At 39.7% G+C, this 25,898-nt stretch overlaps 1 protein-coding gene across 2 annotated transcripts in view; it reads right to left on the bottom strand.

Annotated features, from left to right (window-relative positions):
* The window catches only part of MAP2K5 (mitogen-activated protein kinase kinase 5), a 267,232-nt gene that overhangs the window by 217,621 nt on the left and 23,713 nt on the right, over positions 1-25,898 (bottom strand). For both annotated transcript variants that reach the window (XM_065871152.1, XM_065871153.1), the window contains exons 4-7: positions 15,869-15,938; positions 11,445-11,485; positions 10,403-10,470; positions 1,490-1,538 (exon numbers count right to left, since the gene is read on the bottom strand). In XM_065871152.1, the coding sequence (XP_065727224.1) occupies positions 1,490-1,538; positions 10,403-10,470; positions 11,445-11,485; positions 15,869-15,938 (228 nt within the window). The remainder of the gene's footprint in view (positions 1-1,489; positions 1,539-10,402; positions 10,471-11,444; positions 11,486-15,868; positions 15,939-25,898) is intronic.

The raw sequence follows: 25,898 nt of genomic DNA, 5'->3' as shown, positions 1-25,898 counted from the left end.
AGTCATGTTAACGCCAAGTGCTGGAGACATGTAAGAAATACACCTGCAGAACCATGTATGCTTCCCTCCAGTGGGGAGAAGAGGGAGAACAAGAGGACAATAATGGGCTTGGCAGTGACCAGGAGGAGAGAGAAGGGCAACCAGGTTTTGTTTCATGTTTCCGAAAACATGCAGGGCACTAGGGGAACATGTACGTGGACCTCAATCTAAACAAAACTTTGGCTGCTTAAAGTTAAAAGTACTACTAGATAAATATGAAATACGGGGACCATTAAGATTATACATACAACATACATACATATGTTGCATATACATACAACACCAGATTCTCCTTAGCCGTATATTGAATAGTTAAGGACTAGAATTCACACGCTACAGATGATGATCAGGTGTCAAAACCAGATCAACTCACTTTTTCTAACTGTATTCAAGGGATTACAGGCTAAACAAGTAAGGCTTCCAGAAGTACCACCATACAGTCCTTGTTTTAAGGCATGCACATCTATTAGGCCACAAAGTTACAGGTGATATTAAAGGACAAGCATGAGGACCCAGCTTTGTCTTCTTGACATGCTCCACTACAAGTACCTGATTCATGAAATGCCAATGAGGATTGGAGAGGTCAGCATGTGAAAGCACTGAATAAGCATCTGAGATAATTAAGATTTCAGCCTTCGAAACATGGACGGGAAGTGAACAGCAGTTAAGAAAATCAATAAGAGTCTTTTATTTGCGGTGACACAGATGTCTCAGTCAATAGAGCCTAATAGGCAGGCTTGATCGCGATGGACAGGCGCCTGCCTCCAAGGCTATCAAAGGGCTTCCTCTATAACAAACATTAAAACGCATTTATGTTGCTATTGAAGAATCGAGGACCCTGCAGGTAGCTTAAAGGCACTATACTATTTCAGATGTGTCAATTTAATTGAATCAAAATGAGTGAGAAATAACTGGGCTGCAGGACTGTTTATCCCTCACTGGCTGGAGTAGGTCATTCTGCTTTAGACGACCAGTCAACTAGGCAAACTGAGGGCTCCTGAAGCCCAGGAATTTTAAATGCCAAAGGTCTGCTGTGACTCTGTTCCCCTAAAATGCCAGTGTTAGTTTCAGGACAAAAGAAGGAACTAAGGTGAGAAAGTAACAGTTTCTCTTTTTCTCCCTAAAGATAAAGAAAGAAACAGTCACCTCAGGATGCAGGGCCATTTCAACAACCCCATGGGTTGACACACTTGCTCAGAACTGATTAACGTTTTTTTGCACCGAGCTGGCAGCAGGGTGTGTGCATGGTACTTCAATCTGCTGGGAGTGAAGCCCATTAGCACAGTTTGAAAAACGTGCTGCAAATTGTTCTGCCAATCAAATTAAGCCGTGTAATTCATTTATGACAAGAAGAATTTTATAGATCCTTTATCTGCTTATTAAGTTTATGGATACAAAAACTAGACAGCACTAAGTTATTACTATAGTCTTAATATGTAATGACACCTACCTGGCCATTGGCTAGTATTTTTTTCAGTTCAGCAGAAGACTTCTTCAAGCTGAAAAGAAAAGACATAGTTTTTAATGGCAAGTTCATCAGCACCTTTGAACACCACTGAAAATTCCAGACTAAAACACACTTTTGTTTTAGGTGTAGACATAGACTACACTACTCTTTACATCCTTCTCCCTACATAAAATATTTTCTAAAGTAACTGGCCAAATGGCAAAGGTATCGATAAGGGACTGAAACCCCGTTAGTAATCTAAAGCAGTAGAAAAGCCTACTATCATAATGAAGCTAGGCTATTGTATGGAGTATTTCAGAGACCTTTTTGCTATTAGTTCTGCTGCCTTTGAGTAGCCTTACAGTGGTTATTTTATGTGGACTCTGTCATCTGCTAAATACCAAGTACTTAACAATGCACTCTTAGAATGTTCACAGCAAACAAAGATTACAGAACTTCAAAAGATAAAATAATTTAAGTCCTGATTTTGTACTATAGCTAAGAGTTACAATTCAGCTTCCTGGGAAGTAAATGTATAATAGAAATAAATCCTGGCACTCACTAGCTGTGTGCTCTGGAACAAGATACTTATCCGCTCTGAACCTCAATTTCCCCTTTCTATAAACTGGGGGAAATATCAACATTATAGTGTAACCAAGAAAATTAAATATTACAAAAAGCCCTAGCACCTGTTTCTTGCACATAGTAAGTATTAAATCAATTTTAGCTGCCTTCTCTTTCCTTTCCTTTCCTGTAGGTATGAAACCCAGCTTCCGTAGGTATGTAAGAAATATAGAAATCTTCTTCTCTGGACATTTATGACTATGTAAACATTTATGTGGAGGAGTTTAGGGAGAGCAGCCAAAAGATGCTGTGAAGTCCTTCTAGCTTTATAATGAGTTATACCTGTACACATCCACCCAGTTAGCAGAGTGGTGCATAAAATAATACCTCCTCCCATCAATGTTCTAATTTGAAATTTAAAGCTTGTTAACTCTATCCTAAATCTATCTATTCTAACCCTCTACCCATCTGCCAAATTAACTCTCTTCCCTTTGGCAGTTATCTATAGATACCTTTCTTCCCACCACCCCCTCTCCCAAGACTGGAAGCTCCCTGAGAACAGATACCACATCTTACTCACCTCTCTATATATTCCATTTCCTTCCCGCTCCCGAACCTAGCCCAATGACTTGGCACAAACTAAGTGACTGATAAATGATAGTCATTATTCTGGTTGTTATTATATGGTAGTAACACACACACACACACACTCATTTGGTACCTTTAATAAGTTATATTTGAGAAAACCTCAGACTTCAAGTTTGACCACACTCACGATTCCAAGTTATAATTATTTTTCTTAATAAATACTTCTTAAACTTCTGCTACAGTCAAATGCAAACTATGGAGCCCTAGTCTCTACTTTCTCCAGATTTTATAAAACATGCCTTCAGCCAATGATTCTAAACTTTAATAACATCCTCCCAAGTCTAAGAATTCATGCACTCAAGTGGCAATTAAGAATACTGCAGAATGGGACTAAAGCTGAAATACATCCCCCCCAAAATAAACTGACTAAGATCAGTCCAGTTGAAAACAAAATATTAGCCTCTACCATTTCCTGAGTGATGACCATGTGCCACGCGCTGTGCTAAATGCTATTACTTAGTATCCTGATCTCATCCTCACAGTAACTATCCCGCTGTGGGTATACCCTGTGGGGGAAAGTTATTCCTGATACATAAAGAAAACTAAGGTACGAACCTTGTTCAAAGTCTGTCTGTCTTACACACACACTTTTTTTTCTGGAAAACATTTGGACCCTGATATTGCCATAAATGGTCCCAATTTAATATTTGCAATTATTATAAAAACAGAAATGACCAAACAATGCTCAGGCAATGTTTCTCCACAGATATTCCATTATGTCATGCAACTTGAAATAATAACATTTTGATTCATTGCATTTACAAAACACCTTTCATCCAAGAAACAAAATGTGATTCCTTAATACAACTTCATCAATCTTCTTAACACCAGAGGTAGATAGATGGAAAATTTAATCATCCTAATTTTACAGAAGGAGAAAGCCAGAATGTTTAGGAAAGGCCGTGCCTTGGCAGTGGGACGTGAATTCAGTAATTATGGTTTAGGAACACCATGTGGATTAGTAAGCTCAGTTTAATAAACATATCCACCTAAGGCAAAGACCAATTCATGCTTTGAGAGTAACAGAGGAAAAAACTGATTTTATTCATTATGTCAATATCTGGCTATGAACTTTGGTAAAAAATTATATTTATATATCCTGGCAATTTCTTTGTGCCCCAGTTTACTCAATGTTTTATTTTTATTTATTGGCTGCATTGGGTCTTCGTTGTTGCACACATGCTCTCTCTAGTTGTGCCGAGCAGGGCTACTCTTCGTTGTGGTGCGTGGGCTTCTCATTGCAGTGGCTTCTCTTGTTGCAGACCACAGGCTCAGTAGTTGTGGCTCACGGGCTCTAGAGCGCAGGCGCAGTAGCTGTGGTGCACGGGCATAGTTGCTCCACGGCATGTGGGATCTTCCTGGACCAGGGCTCGAACCCGCGTCCCCTGCATTGGCAGGCGGATCTTTTTTTTTTTTTTAAACATCTTTATTGGAGTATAATTGCTTTACCATGGTGTGTTAGTTTCTGCTTTATAACAAAGTGAATCAGCTATACATATACACATATCCCCCATATCTCCTCCCTCTTGTGTCTCCCTCCCACCCTCCCTATCCCACACCTCAAGGTGGTCACAAAGCCCCGAGCTGATCTCCCTGTGTTATGCAGCTGCTTCCCACTAGCTACCTACTTTACATTTGGTAGTGTATATATGTCCATGCCACTCTCTCACTTCGCCCCAGCTTACCCTTCCCCCTCCCCGTGTCCTCAAGTCCATTCTCTACGTCTGCATCTTTATCCTGTCTTACCCTTAGGTTTTTCAGAAAAAAAAATTTATTTTTTTGATTCATATATATGGGTTAGCATACAGTATTTGTTTTTCTCTTTCTGACTTACTTCTCTCTGTATGACAGACTAAAGGTCCATCCACCTCACTACAAGTAACTCAATTTTGTTTCCTTTTATGGCTGAGTAATATTCCATTGTATATCTGTGCCACACCTTCTTTATCCATTCATCTGTCAATGGACACTAAGGTTGCTTCCATGTCCTGACTATTATAAATAGTGCTGTAATGAACATTGTGGTACATGACTCTTTTTGAATTATGGTTTTCTCAGGGTATATGCCCAGTAGTGGGATTGCTGGGTCATACGGTAGTTCTATTTTTAGTTTTTTAAGGAAGCTCCATACTGTTCTCCAGTGGCTGTATCAATTTACATTCCCACCAACAGTGCAAGAAGGTTCCCTCTTCTCCACACCCTTTCCAGCATTTACTGTTTGTAGATTTTTGGATGATGGCCATTCTGACTGGTATGAGGTGATACCTCATTGTAGCTTTGATTTGCATTTCTCTAATGATTAGTGATGTTGAGCATCCTTTCATGTGTTTGTTGACAATCTGTATATCTTCTTTGGAGAAATGTCTATTTAGGTCTTCTGCCTATTTTTGGATTGCGTTGTTTGTTGATATTGAGCTGCTTGTAAATTTTGGAGATTAATCCTTTGTCAGTTGCTTCATTTGCAAATATTTTCTCCCATTCTAGGGTTGTCTTTTGGTCTTGTTTATGGTTTCCCTTCCTGTGCAAAGCTTTTAAGTTTCATTAGGTCCCATTTGTTTTTTGTTTTGTTTTTTTTGCGGTACTTGGGCCTCTCACTGTTGTGGCTTCTCCTGTTGCGGAGCACAGGCTCTGGACGCGCAGGCTCAGCGGCCATGGCTCATGGGCCCAGCCACTCCACAGCACGTGGGATCTTCCCGGACCGGGGCACGAACCCATGTCCCATGCATCGGCAGGTGGACCCTCAACCACTGCGCCACCAGGGAAGCCCAGGTCCCATTTGTTTTTGTTTGTATTTCCATTTCTCTAGGAGGTGGGTCAGAAAGGATCTTGCTGTGATTTATGTCATGGAGTGTTCTTCCTATGTTTTCCTCTAAGAGTTTTATACTGTCTGGCCTTACATTTAGATCTTTAATCCATTTTGAGTTTATTTTTGTGTATGGTGTTAGGGAGCGTTTTAATTTCATTCTTTTACATGTAGCTGTCCAGTTTTCCCAGCACCACTTATTGAAGAAGCTGTCTTTTCTCCATTGTATATTCTTGCCTCCTTTATCAAAGATAAGGTGACCATATGTGCGTGGGTTTATCTCTGGGCTTTCTATCCTGTTCCATTGATCTATATTTCTGTTTTTGTGCCAGTACCATACAGTCTTGATTACTGTAGCTCTGTAGTATAGTCTGAAGTCTGGTAGCCTGATTCCTGCAGCTCCATTTTTCTTTCTCAAGATTGCTTTGGCTATTCGGGGTCTTTTGTGTTTCCATACAAACTATGAAATTTTTTGTTCTAGTTCTATGAAAAATGCCATTGGTAGTTTGATAGGGATTGCACTTAATCTGTAGATTGCTTTGGGTACTAGAGTCATTTTCACAATGTTGATTCTTCCAATCCAAGAATGTGGTACATCTCTCCATCTGTTGTATCATCTTTAATTTCTTTCATCAGTGTCTTAGTTTTCTGCATATAGGTCTTTTTTCTCCTTAGGTAGGTTTATTCCTACCTATTTTATTCTTTTTGTTGCAATGGTAAACGGGAGTGTTTCCTTGATTTCTCTTTCAGATTTTTCATCACTAGTGTATAGGAATGCAAGAGATTTCTGTGCATTAATTTTGTATCCTGCTACTTTACCAAATTCATTGATTAGCTCTAGTAGTTTTCTGGTAGCATCTTTAGGATTTGGCAGGTGGATTCTTAACCACTACGCCACCAGGGAAGTCCCTCAATGTTTTATTTATCTGCATGGTCACAGTAACTTGAACTATCCAAAAATCACTTTTTAAAACACTTTAAAATTTTAATGTGATACAACTATAATCTGCGAATGACATTTAAAGGGGACACTGAGATACCCAAAGAAGAGTAAAAGGGTAAGGGGACCAGAAATAATGTTGTATCAGAAAAGCTGAATGAGTTTGGAGAATTTAATTCAGAGACAAGATTTAAAGGGAATATAAATTCATTTGTCCACTCATTTATTCAAGCATTACCGACTATCACCTATGTGCCAAGCATCCTGCTGGGAACTGAGGATTCAACAATGAATACATCTGAGTAGTATCCCATTTATATATGTACCATATCTTCTTTATCCATTCAAAACCGTAATGGAAAAAAATATATAAAAGAATATATATATATGTATACATATATATATCTAACTGAATCACTTTGCTGTACAACAGAAATTAACCCATTGTAAATCAACTATACTTCAATAAAATAAACAATGAATATGCTACAGTCACTGCCCTCAAGGAGTACAGAATCTATTGGGGGACAGGGGTGATTATAATACAATGTGCTAACCACTACGGTAAAAGCAAGCACAGGGAGACATTGGGAATTCATAGGAGTGCCTGGCGTAGACTGGGAGGTGGGCAATAATCAGGAACAGTTTTCAGAAGAAGATAACATCTTTGTTCATCAAAGATGACGAAGGTTAGCCGGAATGAAGGCAAAGAAGGGAATGGATCAAAAGAAGAAAGCAGGAAAGAGGCAGCAGTGGATGTGAAGGCCCAGTAGTGAGAGGAAATGTGATCCATTAAGGGGACCATGTATTCATCAGCAAAGCTGAACCACCAGTTGGAAGCGGGGAGTGGCAGGCTAGGGGGCTAGAGTGAGCAGAGGACCCACACATGGCAGGCCATGGTTCACCTGCTGTGGAGGGTACAGTTTGTCCTGAAGGTTGTGAGGAGCAGTAAAGGGGGGAATGATGGGTTCAGAACATGCACTAGCAAGATCACTCTGGCTGCAGTGTGGAGGAGGGACTGCAATGGGGCAACACGGGAGGTTATAGCAGTAATCTAGGGAGCCTGATCTACCTTTTCAACAACAGAGATGCTGGCAAGTAGACAGACTCCACAGTGATTCAGAAGGTAGAACCTATAAATGTAGGGACTGACTGGATGTGGGGTTGAGGGAGACCCAGGAAGCAGTGAATGATGCCTGGTGGGTCCCCTGGAGTTAGCATCCGGGTGGACGTAGGAGAATTTACTGAGACAGGAAACCCAGGAGAAGAAGTATGTTTGGAGGGAAGATGACTAGTAGAGCTATTACCTAGAAGAGGGAACAGCCCTGTTCTGAGGGCTAAACTCAATCTTTACGAGTGGGTGCTAAAGAGACACAAATCTCAGCTCACAAAAAGAACGCTCTGAGACATAGCTACATGAACATGGAACGGGTGCTTCAGCCAATAAAGTGCATTCCTGCCACAGGGCTGTTCAGGAAGAGCCTGGATGACCATCTGGCAAGGAGTGGGGTGTCGTGCACCTAAGGAGAGCAGCATTAGATGGGGGCCTCTCCTTCTCATGCTTCACACCACAGGAAAGAGTCTTCTATAAACAATGAGCTGGCCATGGCCCTCTGTTGAAAGTCGTCTAACAGCTTGCCAGTACGCTGAGGGGAAAGCTCAAACACCAGGCCCCAGGAGCCAGCTCCTGTCACCTCCTTTTCTCCTATCACTCCTACTGTTCTCCCCACCTTTCCATTCCCTCCCCCAGCCCAGCACCCCTCCCTGGGCTCCAGCCTAACTGGCCTCCTTCTGAACACATGGAGCTCCTTTTCCACCCGAGGGCCTTCACTTACTCTCCCCACCCTCTGAAATGCCCTTCTCTGGCTCTTGATGTGGCTAGGTATTTCTCATCCTTCAGGCCGAAGTGGAATGCCACTCTCCCCTAGGCACCCCGTCCAAATCTAAACACAATCCTGCCCAGTGTTCTCTCACTTCAAAATCTGCTTGTTTCCTTCATAACACTAATTATAAAGTATAATTATTTGTATACTGGGGGGAGGTGGTCTGTAGGCCTATGAGACAGCGAGCTCCAGAGGATAAGGACCACATTGTATTCCTAGTGGGTAGGACAGCACTGAATAAATAGGAGGCACTCGATAAATACTTTTGATTAGTTATCAATATGGGGCACAGAACATGGCCAACCTAGGGTGGCATATTAAAATCACCTGTAGGACTTTTTCAAACTGCATTCCTCCCATAACAAAAATCACTTCTGGAGCAAACTACCATTACTATTTGGGAGGCTGTCATATCCCTAAAGGAAGATGCTGCAACAAAGGGCTGACAACCACTAGATCAGATAGTCTCTTTCCAGCCCAAAGATGTTATAATACTCTGTGAATATAAATGATAGTTTTTAAAAAGCCAAGCTAATTCACTTTGGTTTTGGTTAAAACCAAATCTGAGAGAGTTGAAAAGTTATCCTGCTGCTTCTCTGCCTTACTGTCTTTTTCAACTCCATCCTGCTTTTTATACCATGATGAACTTTGACCTAAAACACCAAGAAAAGTCCTTGTTTTCACTCAAGGCTAATAGTCAGTCTGTCTGAATAACATTTTTTCTAGAAGTAGTGGTAATAATTAGAGGCTCTGCCCTCTTCGAGCTGAATGTAACAAATGACCCTCAGTCCCCATGCCTCTACTCGGTGGACATGGCTCTCATGCCCAACAAGCATGAAAAGAGAAGCCTCAGAGCATCGCCTGGCAGGGCCAAGCACTTGGATGAGGACTAAAAGACCTACTCCTCAGGACCACAAGACAGGTGATCCACCGGTGAATAACCAGTGGATGTATTTTAACACAGAATAAATTGTTTAAGAAGGAAACACACTCTAAGAGTAGTGTGTTCATAGCAGGAAAGCTGTGCATAAGATATACTGACACTATAATAAAGCAATCAAGGAAGTGACTTTTGGGGAGGGGACAGGAGAGTAGAGAGAGAGTCAGAAGGAGAGACTTTATATTACCTGCAGTAAAGCCCAGTGACAAAAGAACCAAGACACTGGGTGGAGGGGGTAAGGAGGGGCATGGAAGGGAAAGTAGAAGCCTAAGCTACATCTCAGCAGATAAGGGCTGTGCAAACACTGACTACTGCCCTAAACCCAGAAAGACCTGGGCACACAATGGAAGGGTGATCCGGCTCAATGATGGCTTTTCAGTCACCAGTGTGAATACAAACACACAGAGCAATCACCTTCAAGTGTCATCTTCAAGTACAGTAATAAGATGTTAACCAGCTGAATAACTGAATATGTAACAAATATGATCTAGAATTCTTTCAGCTTAAGCAGGTCCTTCTACTTGAGAACCTTAATCTTCTGGAAGTAAGTTCTCAGGCCTGTCAGAAGAACACTTTGAAGAGGCTCAAGTCTTTAGTATCCATCCCAGTATGGGACAATGTTAGCATGAATTAATGAAAATTATCTTCCTTCTGTAATAGCGCAATCTCTTGTGCACCAAAGATACATAAATGGACAACTTGGCTGGTCAATTTAAATTTCACCACATTACTCTTTCCTTGCCTCCTTCTGGGAAAGGTGTCAGTGAAGCATGACACTGCCAAAAGATGGACAAGCAAGACAAAAATAATAAGCATTATACAAACCAGATCATCAAAGCATGGAAACAGTCAAAGGCACTGAATCTTCTGTTTCTGCATAATCTGGAGACTGAAGGAAAACCATTCCACAGACCAAAATAAATAGTTCAACATGTCTAATTTTATCTTTCTCTATGAGGTCCTTTCTTTTCAGTCAATACATAGCTAGGGTTACTTAACTGGTCAGATTTCTTCTTAGCCACATACACACTTTTGAGGCCTTATAAAGAAAAAGAGACGTCATCCCACAAGCCCCTTCTTCACTCCCAACTATGTAGATATTCACGCTCAGAGGCACATGTCACTCGCTCGCTCTCACCTATTGCTTGGAAGTGAATCTGAGACTGCTGGGCTGCTGTGTTGAGAGGATCCAGCCCGGGTATTCACCTACAAGTAAAGAAAGGATCTTGATCAGTCTGTGTTCTGAGGACACAGTTCTAATTAACCTGTAATTTGCCACAAATTTCTGGTTTCACTATGAAGGTTAATTAGCTTTTTACTAGACAGACCCATGGTTGGAGTCTATTCAGTATATAGGTTATAAAAACTGTACAACCTGTATATTACATAATACTTTGTTCCTGTCATTATTCAAATACTTAAATAGTGCTGAAAAGGGGAGAGATAAACTGGGGACATTTTCAATTCACTGTCTAGAACTGAATTCAACTCTAGTGAAAAAATTCAGTTCACTGTTTCTTTTTGTTTTATATAAAAAACAGTATGTTCAAAAAAGTATATTAAGAATACATCCAAGGGTTAGTAGTGAAACTCACGATATCATACCCCTTCAGCTTTAAAACCAGGCAGAACATTGCAGAATGTTTCTTATTCATTGAAAAATGAGGCCCAAGTAATTAATTATAAAACACTTGAGTCTAATACAATAGCCAGTTTTTCTTTTAAATGTAAAGCCTTAAGCAGAAATCCAGAATTCAAAATATGCAGAACAATGAAAGGACATTAAATAGATATATGTTTCTAGCATAAACATGTCAAAAGAAGAGGGGGGTATTCTGTATGCAATATGCTTATGTGCTTAATTAATCACTGAAATGAAGTCTATATTTTCACTCAAGTAAATCTTTGTGGAGACCAGTACCCAGGATCATCCTGAAGAAACAGACCAACAAAAGAATTCCAAATAATAATAATTTTTTTTAAATACGGCATCAAAACCCCAATATGTACACATATTGAACAAATACTAATGAATCCCCCTCCACATCCCATTTAAAAAAAAAAAAAAAGGAATGCTTGTCAGAGCTTGAGAAAGTGCAGTTTTATTTGACATTTCAATAAGTGGAACACAGCATTACAAATCCATCTAACTTTACTGAAACAATTATTGAAATTCGTACCTTCAGGCCATGTATGTTCCGTTCCCCAGGAGGCTTGCAGGCTGAAACAGTAATTGACTAAATTGTAGAACACATCAGGGCCATTTACAAATTTGCTCAAAATGAATCGTTTAAAAAGAAATGAGGGTGACACCAAAATTAGCAGAGAGAAATGATTGAAAAGTGGCTCCCAAGACCCAAAGTGGGAATTATGAACCAGGGTTTTTAACTTGCAGGAGTGAGCATTTATAAATGCAAAGAGCTTTCTGACACCACCTCATATAAATTCCAATTTCTGCTTAAAACATATAAAAATCAAGTTAACTGAGCTAAAATGATTAGATTCCTTTCATAATTCAAATTTCTGCCATCTTCTTTCCTCACTCTATTACATTGTATATCTGTTATCACTTAAGACTACAATGAAAATAGCTGGGGTTTTTGGAGGGGAGTGGGAGGAGGTTCTTTTAATGCCAAAACAATTGCTAGAGATTCTAAGATGAAATATTTAAGTTTGAACATCAGTTTGCAAAGCAGTAAGCAGTCAAATTTGTTAGAATAAGATATACCACTAATTTCATGACATTTCTTGCAAATCTTGACATTTGCTAACATTTAAGTCTAAACATAAAGCAGTAACAGCAAAAATAATATTAATTTCCTGACACCATCCTGAGTTACAGGTTAGTACTTTTCCAATTCAGCAAATGCTTCTTCATCAAATGTTAAAAAAATTAAAGTGCTTCCTGCCCATGTTATAGGCTGCTTCCATCTGAAAACTACAGTGTCCTACATATTATATGTTAAGGGGCTGTCAATTTTGATTGATTGTTGGGGAAAGGATGAATTTGATTTTTCTTTTTTTTTTGCTCCTTTCTCAGACGTACATGTATTTTCCTCTGTTTCTGACAAGAAATCGAGCTGTTTAATAAGAAGATGTGGCTAATAATTACAAAGCACATCAGTTGCTTTAGGTTTGTGTATTTCAAATATATTCAAAGTCATTATTTTCCTTAAAAAAAAATCTAAACCTCAATAAAGGATTTTTATTTGTTTTTCTAAAATACATTAAAATTAAGACTCCAAATCCTCTTTCCTAAAGATGGAAATTAACTTTTTGAACAAAACAACAGTCACATACATCTGATGCTTGGTCCTTTAGGGACCATTAATACTTCCTAAGACAACACTTCAGAGCATTTCCTCTGAAGTAGCCAGTGCATTATAAAGTTCATTTAGTAAGAAAGTGGCTAACTAAGGAATTAGAGACAGGCATCAACTCTTATCTCCTACCTTAACATCTGCCTCGTTCCTCAACTGGCTTCTTAAATCTTTATGACTGAAAATCTAAACAGTACTCAAGGGACTTCCCTGGTGGCGCAGTGGTTAAGAATCCACCTGCCAATGCAGGAGACACGGGTTCAAGCCCTAATCCTGAAAATCCCAAATGCCGCAGAGCAGCTGAGCCCGGGTGCCACAACTACTGAGCCTGCACTCTAGAGCCCGCGTGCCACAACTACTGAAGCCCACGTGCCTAGAGGCTGTGCTCTGCAACAAGAGAAGACATCGCAATGAGAAGGCAGCGCACTGCAACGAAGAGTAGCCCCCACTCACCACAAGAGAAAGCCCGCGTGCGGCAACGAAGACCCAATGCAGCCAAAAATTAATTAATTAAAAAATAAAATAAAAAGTAAACAGTATTCAAAAAAACCCAGTAGCCTCATATTTCCTAAAGTTGTGGAGTCAGAAGTTACTGTAAAGCTAGTGAATTTTCATACTTATTAAGAGTTAACATATAACTACAAAGAGAATTAGCCCTGAGCTGGGAGCTACTATCCAATGCAATTGTGCCACTTGGAATGAGAAGACCTGATGTTAGAAGAGAATTGTTTTCTCCTGTCCTCTGATTTGCTCAGTCTAGAGATTCTTTTTCACATGGGGCCTGACCACAGAATCTAAGAATCTAAGGTCTGAGAGCCTCTAACCAACTCAGTAGACCCAGGCAATATACCCAATGTCTATACTCTAACTGTAAAAATCTGTAAAACCTCTAAATTTGCATAAATCTTACATAAAATTTTATATATAGTTAGAGATTTATGTAAACTTATATGAAAAATAAAATTGCATAAAATCTATACTTTGTGTAGATAAATAAGCAAAAAGCAAAAAACTGTAGAAAACTAAAGACATAGAACAGTATGCACAAAACCACACAGATAGGGAGACTGAGTCTCATATTTAAAAAAATTTAAACTTGGCGTGGAACAACCGTATTTAATAATTTATTGGAGACTAATAGGTTCTGTCCTAGGACTACATGTGACACTCAAATGTCACATATTTTCTTTGAGAATCTCCTCCCTACAATATACTCTTCTCCACACTCCTACCAAGCCCTCCAAACTACCCCCATGCACACTCTACTAATATTTTAACCTACATAAGAGCATATAGCCCTTCTACTCTAAGCAAATTAAACTTAAACAAAATTCTTATTCAAAGGGTATATTAACCACTTAAAAATTGTGACTCTGAAGTTACTTAACATCTCTGAACCTTAATATTCTCAAGTATAAAATGGAAGCAATAATAATAGGCATGACTGTTGGGAGAACTAGAAATGGTGACACACAAAGCAATATTAGTGTCTGAACAGAGAAGATGGCTAAAAATGGCTGTTATTATCATGGGAGGGGCACAATGATATGGACAGGGACACTGACAGGGGCTGTTCACAAGATAAAAGAAAACAAACAGAACTTAGAAAGATTCTGGATGAAGAGAAGTAAATACTTTTTGGAAAAAAAGAAAAAATGAAGGCCCTCAGCATTAGAATTATAATTCTCCAGGATACTTTCTGGGGTTTGCTACAAAAGAGCTATAAAGTCATCCAGTAGGAAAGCAATGAATGGAAATTTTCAGCTGGTAAAAAAAATACTCCTTGTGGAGAAACAATTTTGAAACTTGCCCAAATTCTCTGGTTATTGAAAATACTAAGAAATAATCTGCACCCTGTTCTTGGCTTAATACACAGAAATGGCAACATTTTCTTTTTTTTTTGCGGTACGCGGGCCTCTCACTGTTGTGGCCTCTCCCGTTGCAGAGCACAGGCTCCGGACGCGCAGGCTCAGCGGCCATGGCTCACGGGCCTAGCCGCTCCGCGGCATGTGGGATCCTCCCGCACCGGGGCACGAACCCATGTCCCCTGCATCGGCAGGCGGACTCTCGACCACTGCGCCACCAGGGAAGCCCTCCTTTTTTAGTTTTTAGTCTTCAGGTGCAACAGAACTGAAATAATCATAATCTTGTTTCAGACATGCTATCAACGGCCCAATTTTACTTACTTACTTAGGTCTTTAATAAGTTATTATTAATAATGTACTAAATACTCCTAATCCCACTGCCCATGTTAATGCTAGAAGAACAGCATTACTCTTTTTTTTTTTTTTTTTAGCATTACTCTTGAACCCAGATCTTTCATGCGCTGGAGACTATCAGTGCAAAGAGGAGTCTACTGGTTAATTGAGCTATTCAAACTTCAGAGAGTTACAGGTAATGAAAGTCTAGAATGCTTAATTGGAAAACCCATACCATGATTATTGGTACAGTATCAGTTAACGAAGGTAAGTTTAACTTTTAATTATTTCAATTAAGCTATTTCTAGAAGACTTACTTAGAGAATTTTCTTATCTGTTCCATCAGTTAGAAAACATAGATTTCCAAGTGGGGCAATGTATAATGGGTGAAAGACTTAATGGTTTATATAATTAAACTGTTCTTTTTCACCATTATTCAAATTTTCAGGGAACATTTATATAGAGCTAAGCAATCATATCTGATACAAGGCTAGTACTATCAAACCTAAAGGGAAAAACAAATGATTTAACCGGGTGATTCACCAAGGGTCACTCTCATTAGCTCATATTTTTGGAAACTTAACAATCAAATTCCTATTTATGAGGATTTTCAATTATTTAGAAAATGTCTCCCCCCAAAATCAAGCACTAAGCATTCCACCAAAATATCGCTCCTAAAACCCCCCAGTAAATCTTGGTTTCTGCACTAGCTGAAAGCTTTCTACTCAATAGCAGCTCTGGCTACCATCATGAGCCACAATTTATAAATATCCAAAATTAAAGTCATTCATTTGCCTTGGTTTAGAAACCATGTGGACCCCCAAAGAGTTCTTTAAGCGAATGTAAGTATGTACTTCAAAAACGAAAACCAATCTAGTTAGTTAAATTTACTCTAGTAAATTAGATATTCTATCTGCCATAACTGTAATACAGCCTGCAATCCCCACGATAATGAATACTTCTTTTGTTTTTTCAAATTAAGAGCTAAACATCATGTTATGTGCATTTAAACATTTGGAAAACATAACTGTTGATGAAACAGTTTACTGAAATAATCATTGTTGATTAGAATTTGTTCAACATTACCTCTTGGAAATATCTGCAGAGGCTCTATTAACTGTCCATTTACTTGCTGTTCCATTACTGTGGAATAATACTGCAAAGAGATTATAGAAAGAGGTTACTCAGTAATGTAAGAATACTGGAACAGACACTTATGGGTTGTTTAATTCATAGTACTTTTGTAAACTACTGGTATATACATATCAGCCTGGAGAACTCTTTTTCCCTATTTGCACATCAATATGACTACAGTGAATACTCAGGACTAAAAGTCCAGTGTAGTGTTATCCTCCATATTATCATTTATCTTTAAGAGTAAAAAATGTTGATTAAGATTTTACATTAGTATCTGATCTCTAGAAATGTTCTGAAAATGACATATACTAAAAATGACACAAGAACTTCCCTGGCAGTCCAATGGTTAAGACTTCGCCTTTCAATGCAGGGTGTGCAGGTTCTATCCCTGGTTGGGGAGCTAAGATCCCACATGCCTCATGGCCAAAAAACCAAAACATAAAACAAAAACGGTCCATGGGGGCTTCCCTGGTGGCGCAGTGGTTGAGAGTCCGCCTGCTGATGCAGGGGACACGGGTTTGTGCCCCGGTCCGGGAGGATCCCACATGCCGCGGAGAGGCTGGGCCCGTGAGCCATGGCCGCTGAGCCTGCATGTCCAGAGCCTATGCTCCGCAACAGAAGAGGCCACAACAGTGAGAGCCCCGCGTACCGCAGGAAAAAAAAAAAAAAAAAAAACGGTCCATGTTTAAAAAAAAAAAAGAATCTTATAAAAAATAATTTTTAAATAAATTAAAATGACACAAAAAGCATTTTAGTAGAAATTTCTCAAATTGCCTTTTGTTCTTTTTCCCTGGATTTTACAAAGCAAAATGGAGACACCTCACATTTAGCTTGGACCTATACACCAGTCAGTTAATCAAACATTATTCATATTTGTGTATAAAATGTACAGATAATGGAAATCAAAATCACAGAGACTGTGGAATAAGAAAACAAGATATGATCCATCCAAAGATGACAGGATTAATATGATAAAAAGATAGCCCAGTTTCAAGCAAACATACCTTTCACGTTTTAGTCTTCTAAATACTTTAGTATAGATCAAATTTCACTTTAAAAATCTGGGCATGAAAAATTAAGTTCTAAGTTCAAAAAGCTTTCATACTCCATCATAAACAAGTTCATTCAGTAGGCTGTGTTACGGTCTATCCCCATTTTCTTTAATATCCTAATTGGTGAGTATATGTCCACCTAACTTGCATGTGGCTTCTGTGCCCTAACTTTTTTTTTTTTTTTTTTGGCTGCACCACTTGGCATGCGGGATCTTAGCTCCCTGACCAGGGATTGAACCCGCGCCCCCTGTATTGGAAGCACGGAGTCTTAACCACTGGACAGCCAGGGAAGTCCTTGCCCTAACTTTTTTTTAACACTTGACAAACAACAGTGATGTTCTTGGAAAATATCAACGATGAAAACCACTAATTTTGTGTTGTGAGGGACTGTCACAGAGCAGAATTCCCCTTTAATACTTGTTGTTTCTATATTAAAAAACATAAGCACATTTTCTACTTAACTATCATATTTTCAGAAAATTCCTCCTTGATAATCATTATTTGCTGACATTCTTCAAAAGTTTCTTTCTAAAAAATATGTACATATATCTTTCTATTGCTTTTATGTAATAATTAAAATGATTACAAGATCAAGTTTATTTTTCCCTTATAAATAAGGGGGAGTTATAAAATTCTACATCATCTTTAGAATCACAAGTTAACAAGTCTAAGGCTCTTCGCCCTAAAAACGAAGTGAAAGTGTATTTTTGATGGCTATGGACTGATATAAGTATACCCTGCCTTCTGAGGACATTCAAACTGTATAGGAAACTGATCCTCTCCTTCTATAGACGTAAAAACTTATACACATAAAGCATAAATATGTGTGATATGCTCTCTGGAATACATACTAAGGCAAATGTCTTTCAGGAAACTATATTCCTTAAAATCACAGAAATATAGTGCTCGCCATTACTCAAGCAGTGATGACAAGTAAATGAAATATCAATCATGTAGGCTGTCAACCTTTTGGGACAGCAATAACTGTTAACAAGTAGTCTGGAAAAATTGTCCGAAAATGACTTGTCCTCAGCACACAAGTATTTGAGGTTTCATGGAAAATTAAGATGCCAGTGGCTATTTGGAACATTGCTCAGGTATTCTTTTTAATGGGAAATTTGCCGGTTATTGATCCACAGCATGTACCCTCTTGCTTCTGGAAGGCTGCAAGCAACTTTCCAATCAGTGGCTGTCAAAAAAATTACTGCCTTTTTATACTGATACAAGACAACAGCAGTGGTGGTGTTCTCCTATAGTTAATGCTTTTCTTTAATTACCTGCTATGTACAATAGGTTAGTAATTTCAGTTACTACTTTACCACAATCCTAGAAATCAAAACAAATAAAATATCCTTATGCTTTATCTAACAAATTATTTACAGAGTTGTGTGAAACTGGCGCTTGGGGTCAAGTTTGAAAACAAATAACCTCAAATGTAAAGGGTCAGAACAGGTGCAAGGCATCTTTTTCCTACTATAAAACCTTGCATGCATGAAATTGGCCTGTTTTCCAACTTTATTTATTTACCTCACAAAATATATAAATAAAAATGGTTTCCCTTTCATTTCAAATCAACTGGGAAACTATATATTTATAATCATTGGAGGAACTTTTTAGCAATCTAAAAACATCTCTTTGTACAGTAATTAACACAGCCACAGTAATGATATTAAGTATGCCACTTGACAGTTTCTCCAAAGCAAGTAGCTAGGATTTGTTTTTTGTTTTGTACAATTCTTCCAAATCCTAGAAACATTTTCTTCTGCTAAAATACTGGGTTTGATCTGTGTTTGTATTAACAGAGAATTTTGTGTTTCACACACCAAAGTAATTCACCATCAAGGACAAACTATAAAGGGTGGTAATTAAACCCATGGCATGGGCCCACTCTAGGCAACCGACCTCTCAGGAGTGGGCCTGGTGAGGGTCGGGGGGCCATCAAGGAGGCACTGGGCCTACGAGCTCAGGCCACTGCTCACAAGGCATTCCCTAAGAAACAAGAATAAAACGTGGACCATGTGCAGTACCTCCTGGCACAGAGCAGTCCTGATGAGCCACAAGGCCTGTGCTGCCCAGTGAGATGAGCAAGGCACTTAGAGGAGTTACAGGCTCAAACCCTGGGGTCTCAGTACTGGCCACTACTAGCTGATGATCTCAGTGAAGAAATGCTCACCTCACCTCAGTTTACTCAGCTGTAAAATGAAGGTGGTATGTACCCACAGGATTACTGTGAAACTCACATGAGAAAACATGAGAACACTTAATAAGCTGCAAAGCAAGTTCTTTTTGGATCTTCATTCTCTCTCAGGGTTTTATATATTCTCCCTTTAAGGGGATCTTTCCAATTTTGCTCTAAATACTGATAAAATAAGCAATAATGCCAAAGACAAGGCTTCCACTAGATAAAAACAAAATGAAAAGACAACCAACCAAACCAAACCAAAATCTAAATCTTTTACGCCAATATACTTAATATGGCTTGGACAGAAAAGTAACAAAGTGACCATGATAACATTAATGGAGCCATAATTTGACGTTATCCAAAAAGCTTCTTAGCTTAATCTCTATAATCCTATCCTGGCTTTCATTCATTACCCCTAACACAAAGTCCTGCACATAGTAGGTGTTTGACAAATATTTACCGATTGAAATGGAGTCCAATCCCGATTCTGCCACTTATTAACCTGTATAGTCTTCAGGAAGTCATTTAACCTCACTGAACCTGAGTTTCCTCTGAATGAGGGTAAAGATACCAACTCTATTACATGGGGTTACTGTGAAGCTCAAAATTAAACTGCAGCAATAGAATTAGTGAAGGCATTTGTAAACTGTAATGATTAGTAGTCGAGGAATTTAAAAGTGAACCTCCTAGTAGTGAAACAATATTAAGCACAGCACTTTCTGAGTAGAAGTGTTACGGAATTTAAAAACACAAAGATGGTTATGTATGACAAGTACAAACCGAACACGTTTGCACTCAAACTGAACACGTCAGCAGCAGTTATAAAACATATTTTCTCTGGTATCCCTTGTAGAATCCATTACATGCAGTAATTGCAGCAATAATCAATAAGCTAACTGAGTAAAAGATTAATCAGTTTTGTGATTGCTAATGGAATCTCCAGTACCGGACTCAGATTAGTTTCAGAGTCCCTCTGAGATGTTCTTCAAAATCCTTAAACAATTTTAATAAGGATGTGACAAAGCCTAGCATAGTTATCCAAATATCTAATTAATTTAAAACAGAGGGCCAGATTGAACAAGGGGATAGCAAGTACAATTTTTGGCTTTGTTCTGTTTGCGAGTTTATCATACAGTGTTCCTATTTGTTATGACCCTAATTCTAATTCTAACAGCACAACTCAATCAATAATTACATTTTTTTCTTCACGGAAATCTGCCATATAAAAACTTGAATTCCAAAACAGCACAGTAAACTTTACAAGGCACAAGTTCTCCACTGAAAGGAGAGAGAACAGTGAGAGAGAGATACACAGAAACAACTATCACTTGTTGAATACCTACTGTGTGTTAGGCTCAACACTGAAACCGAGCCCCTTAAACCCCCTGCCAAGTTTATGATTAACGTCTCCATCCAAAATTTTATTCCCTTTCTTGTCCCGCCCCCATTCCCCTCAGGATTGAGGAGTATCAAAGAAAAGGGGGGATTGAAACCAAGCAGGACCCTTCGGGGCCCTCCTAGGTACAAAAAAGCCCCTCCACATCGCCCGTTTCTTGTTTGTAGAAAAAGGCTTTAGTCTCCTCGGCTTCCCAGAGTTCCAAAGAGCAGACTCAAGCAGTTAACTATTAGGACTACAGAGTCACAGGCCTCCTAGTGCCTCCTCAGGGGATACAGATAACAATCTGATGCATATCTTTGAGTTGTTCTATAGAAACTAAGACTCCCACCCAGGTGGAGGGAGGATGGTGACTACATGCTGACCACAAGCACTAGACCCCAGACTGGTTGGAACCAGAAGGTTGTGATTCCTTAAACATCACCCTGTTACCTCACCACCAACAAATCAGAAGAAGGTCCACGGGCTGATCAGCTTCCTACGACCCTCTCCCCTCACACTGTCTTTAAAAACCTTTGCCTGAAAGCTATGGAGGAGTTCGGGTCTTTGGAGCATGAGCTGCCCATTCTCCTGGCTTTGCTCCCTGCAAATAAACCCTCACTTTGCTGCAAACCCCGCTGTCAGAGTTTGGCTTTCTGCACCTCAGGCACAAGAGCCCTTGCTCAGTATCAATACTAGATATTTACATTTATTCATCTAGTTTCTCACAACCCTATCCTATTCTGGGAGTATCATCACCCCTGTTTCACAGATGTAGCAAACGGTTTATCAGTCAACCAAGAAAAAAACTTCTTTCATTCTAGTCCATGCACTCAGAACATAAAATGTTTGCTATTTGAGAGTCAAAAGTTATCTCCTGTTTCTCGTACCTCAAAACCTTTAACTAAAGCAGGCTACTGGGTGGACTGCGGAGCTGGTGGAAAGCTCCTTCACTCACATCCTGTGTGGGCTAGGCCATGTCACCTGATCTTTCAGAGACTGGGGAAGGCAGTGTGGTGTGATGCAGACACCTGTGCTGGCCGGTGACTTTGCCCTCTTTCTTCAGCAACTCCCCCCGCCTGTCCACATTTTCCTCCTACCTCTCTTACCACTCTACTCAGCTTCCGATAAGTGATTCTCTCCCCATCCCTTCTTTAAATGCTCACGTTCCCCATGGTTTTTCATCAACCTTCTCTTTTTATTTTGTACTCTCCTCGAGTTAACTTCAGCCACTTCAAAGGTTTCAATTACCAGAGGAGTCACTGAGACTAATTAGGAGGTGATGAATCACAAACCTTTATTTCCAGCCCAGATTTCTCTCCTAAGATTCGGAACATACCCAACTAGTTGTCCAGAGGCCCCTCAAATTCAACAGGTCCCTACCTCTCCCACCCCTCCCTCCTGCCCTAGGCCTGTCTTCCACCACATGGGTTCACTAACCGGGTGAATGAGATCACCATGACCTAGCTTCCCAAACCAGTTATCTGCGAGTCGTCCAGACCATCTCTCTTTCCTTCCTCCCCACATCTCATCAATCACCAGTCTTATTAACTCGACATTTTCCCCACTTCTCAAATCCTCAAGCTAGGGCCCTCCATGATCTAGCCCACCTGCCTTCCCAACCTCATCTCATATCCTCCCCCCACTGTCCACGCCACACTAATCATGGGTAGCTCCTCCTGAATGCACCAGGCATCCTTTCACCTGGGCCTTTAAACACTGTTTTCTCTGCTCAAACACCCTTCCCAGTCCCCTTGTCCTCACCTACTCCACCTAGACACCACTCTCTCCAGGAAGCCTTCTCTGTCCCCAAAGCTAGATCAGGTGCTCCTTTTTTGTGCTCACAGAACACCTAATGCTTAGGCATATGACAGCATTTATCACTATGTCTGGTAGCTCTGAGTCTTTCTCATCCTCCCACACCAAACACTGTTTCCTTTTTTGTTAACTTCCCTGACTGGAGCATGAGCTCCTTGAAAAAGTGAACTATATATTCACTGCACCTCCACCAGCTAGCATATGGCTTGGCCAGAGAGTTGCCATCCCATAAATATTTAATGTGTGAAAAACTGGCTGTATGAATAAGTGAGCAAATCAGTGAGTGATCTCAGGTCCCAGCTCTACATAGCTATATGACCTTGAGAAAGGAATACAATTTGTTTGTGCCTCAGTATTCTCGGCTGTAAAAATGAGAAAAATAGCTGCCTTGCTCACCTCATAAAGGTGTTAGGAAGATCAAAATCACAGAAGCTGGTATATGGAAACTTTTTTATAAAGTACTTGAAAAACATCTTAAAATAGGGCACAGGGCTACGAATCTCCCACTGCCAAGCAATAGTACATAGAAGAAAAATGGCCATAACGATAGGGTGACACAGAAACCACTAAACAAGAACACTGAAATGTTTAGACCAAGTACAGAGGCAGAATTTAACTAATTGTTTATCAAGGCTGATTCAGTATCTCCTCCCCTTCCCTCAATTACTACAGTACTATAAATAATAAAATAAGTAAAAGGGTACTATAAGGAACATTGTCTGTTTCTCTTTCTGGAAGTTCATCAAGGGCATGGACCATGTCTTGTGCATTTTATTATCTCTTATGGCAGAGGTATTAACCTGGGGTCTATATGGGCCTGAGAGATCCTTGAAATTCCTGAACTTCTAGGTAAAATGTTGCACTGTATGAATTTCCTGGGAAAAGAATAAACAACTTTCCTCACATTTTCAAAAAGCCCTGTGTCGGGCTTCCCTGGTGGCGCAGTGGTTGGGAGTCTGCCTGCCAATGCAGGAGACATGGGTTCGTGCCCTGGTCCGGGAAGATCCCACATGCCGCGGAGAGGCTAGGCCCGTGAGCCATGGCCGCTGAGCCTGCGCGTCCAGAGCCTGTGCTCTGCAGCGGGAGAGCCCACAACAGTGAGAGGCCCGCGTACAGAAAAAAAAAAAAAAAAAAAAGCCCTGTGTCCCCCAAAAGCTAAGAAACTACTGCTGTAGAATGGTTAGCACCATGCCTTACACATAACGGCTGCTCCACAATGTTTAAGGGGAAGGAGGCAAATAGGAATTAATACAGACGTGGTGACTACGTACTCTCATTGGTTATAACCTATTCAGTGGCAAGTCTTACATATCAACTCACATCAAATCAGAGTTATTTATTATTCTTCTATACATTTATAACAGAAGGGTTTCTTAAATCTCTCCTTAGCATGCTTTCTAACAGACAACATAAACAGTACAGTATGAGGAATATACTTATAAAGAATAAGCATGCTGGCTTTTCCCTACTAATGGTAAAATTTTCAAATTCTTGTTTTGTCAATATTGCAAGCATACCCTGTTATATGTAGCTCAGTCAGTAATCACAGCAATAATCAATAAACTAGCCAACTATTTGCAGTCCATAGTCAACTTATTAGTTTTCCTAGTGAAGAACCCAACAATCTTAACTCTGTCAAATGGCTACAAATTCAATTACAACACTACTCAGATGTGCGATCAGTTATACCTCCTTTCAATTACTTCTCATACTTTACATTAAGAGGCATCCCCTCTGTGATGCTGGCCTCTTAAGAAGCACACAACTGCTCCAACAGTCGAAAATAACATATGAAGCTAATCTATTCTGAATACCAAATGAATAACTATATTTACTTACCTGGCTTCAGGTCCTCCCACTCCTCGATAACTCACTGCCCCTGCCTTGAGGTGACCACAGTGTGCACATGCTCTTCCTTAAATGACTCTAGACCAAGGGTCCACATATGGTCATGGATTGTTCGATGATGAGAAAGAAAATCACCATGAAAAGTCTTCCAGTGAAAAGGTCAGCAGGAAACAACTCTGAGGCCTCTTTTATAGGTTAATGTTACTGTACTTATGTATTTACTAGTGATTTGAAAATGAAACAGACAGTAAGTTGGCCAAGTTTGATGATAACACTATTTGTTCTGGACAGTAAAACTGTAAAGGATGTTAGGGAGCTCCAGATGGTCATAAAAGAATGGAGGTTGGATAGCCAACAGCAGATGAAATTCAACTTGGCTAAGTTTAAGGAGACGTGCACTGGCAGACGAGTTTAAATTTGTATTCAGCGATGGGTCCAAAACTAGTAGGTTCCTCTCAGCTGAAGCTTTCATAGTCATCACCATCACCATGGTTAGCTTGAGGCATTGTCTACACTGACCTTTCACCTGATTTCTAAGTTGTAGCAATTCTGCCATAGTTCCAAAGTAGGAGAAGTTTAAATAACTTCAGGGAACCTACAACTTAAATAAAACAGGACCATCAGGTCATGCGGCCAGCAGGCCAAACGGAACATTCCCTTACAAATAAACTACTTTATCTGGCCAGTTCCAATAGTGTTCAATAAAGATTCAGCCTACTGCTCAAATGCTGTTAAAAAATAACTGAAAACGTAGTGAGGAATGAGTAAAGAACATATATGTAACAGAGAAACATATATTAAGAGAGAAACAAATTGTTTTGAAATTTCCAATTACCTCAATTTACACCTTTTTGGACATATTATATTCCTAGGTTGATAATTTACTGAATTCCTCTAACTTTACTGTATTATAGCAAATTTATATTCATCTTTCAGGTATACGTAGAAAATACCCCTCCTGTTTCCAGTAAAACTGGCCCTAAGAGAACAGGTTCATTAGGAGCTGCCAACAAGAGCCGAACACCTTGGTTATGCCCCACAGCAATCCTACTGTAGAATCCTAGGTAGAAGCCCCTACCACAGCCACCAAGAGGCTAATTGATGTCCTACATTTTCCTGCCCCCTCATGCCAGCTGCCTCAACGTAGGACCCCAGAGGAATCAACCTGTAGTCCACACTGAGCCCTCCACAGAGATGGAGCTGAACTGGGAGCACAGCCATGTTAATGACAAAATACTGGTGGTTCAAAGCACCCAGAATGCCCTGATGCCACCTGGCTGAGGTCTGCTTGTGCTGTCTCTTCGTTTGCTTCCATGAGCTGCATAATAAACTGACGCAAATTTCAGTCTGCTTCTGCTTCTTGCTAGCAAAGATGTCCCAAGATATTTCACAAGAGGGGCTAAATAAGGGGCTATTACATTCTTATCACTATTTCAAGGGCATCCATATGACCCAGACAACACAGAGAAGAGAGTTAAAATAATCTGCCTCTGAAAAAAAGTTTCATTCTTTGACTAGGATGAGAAAACAGAACAAAAACTTTACTTACAGCTTAGAGCATGTCACTATTTGAGTAAAAAAAAAAAAAAAAAAAAAGAATAATTTCCACAACTATTTATTTATTTCATTCAGTTTTCCTGTCTCACTCTTTTCACTGTTTCTCCACCCTGCCAGGAGAGTATCGAGTATTATCACTTGTTTAGA

The sequence above is a fragment of the Phocoena phocoena genome, chromosome 2 (genome assembly GCF_963924675.1).
Source record: "Phocoena phocoena chromosome 2, mPhoPho1.1, whole genome shotgun sequence".
Lineage (NCBI taxonomy): Eukaryota > Metazoa > Chordata > Mammalia > Artiodactyla > Phocoenidae > Phocoena > Phocoena phocoena.
Note: the sequence above shows the minus strand (reverse complement) of the source record. Positions and strands in the feature narration are given on the sequence as shown.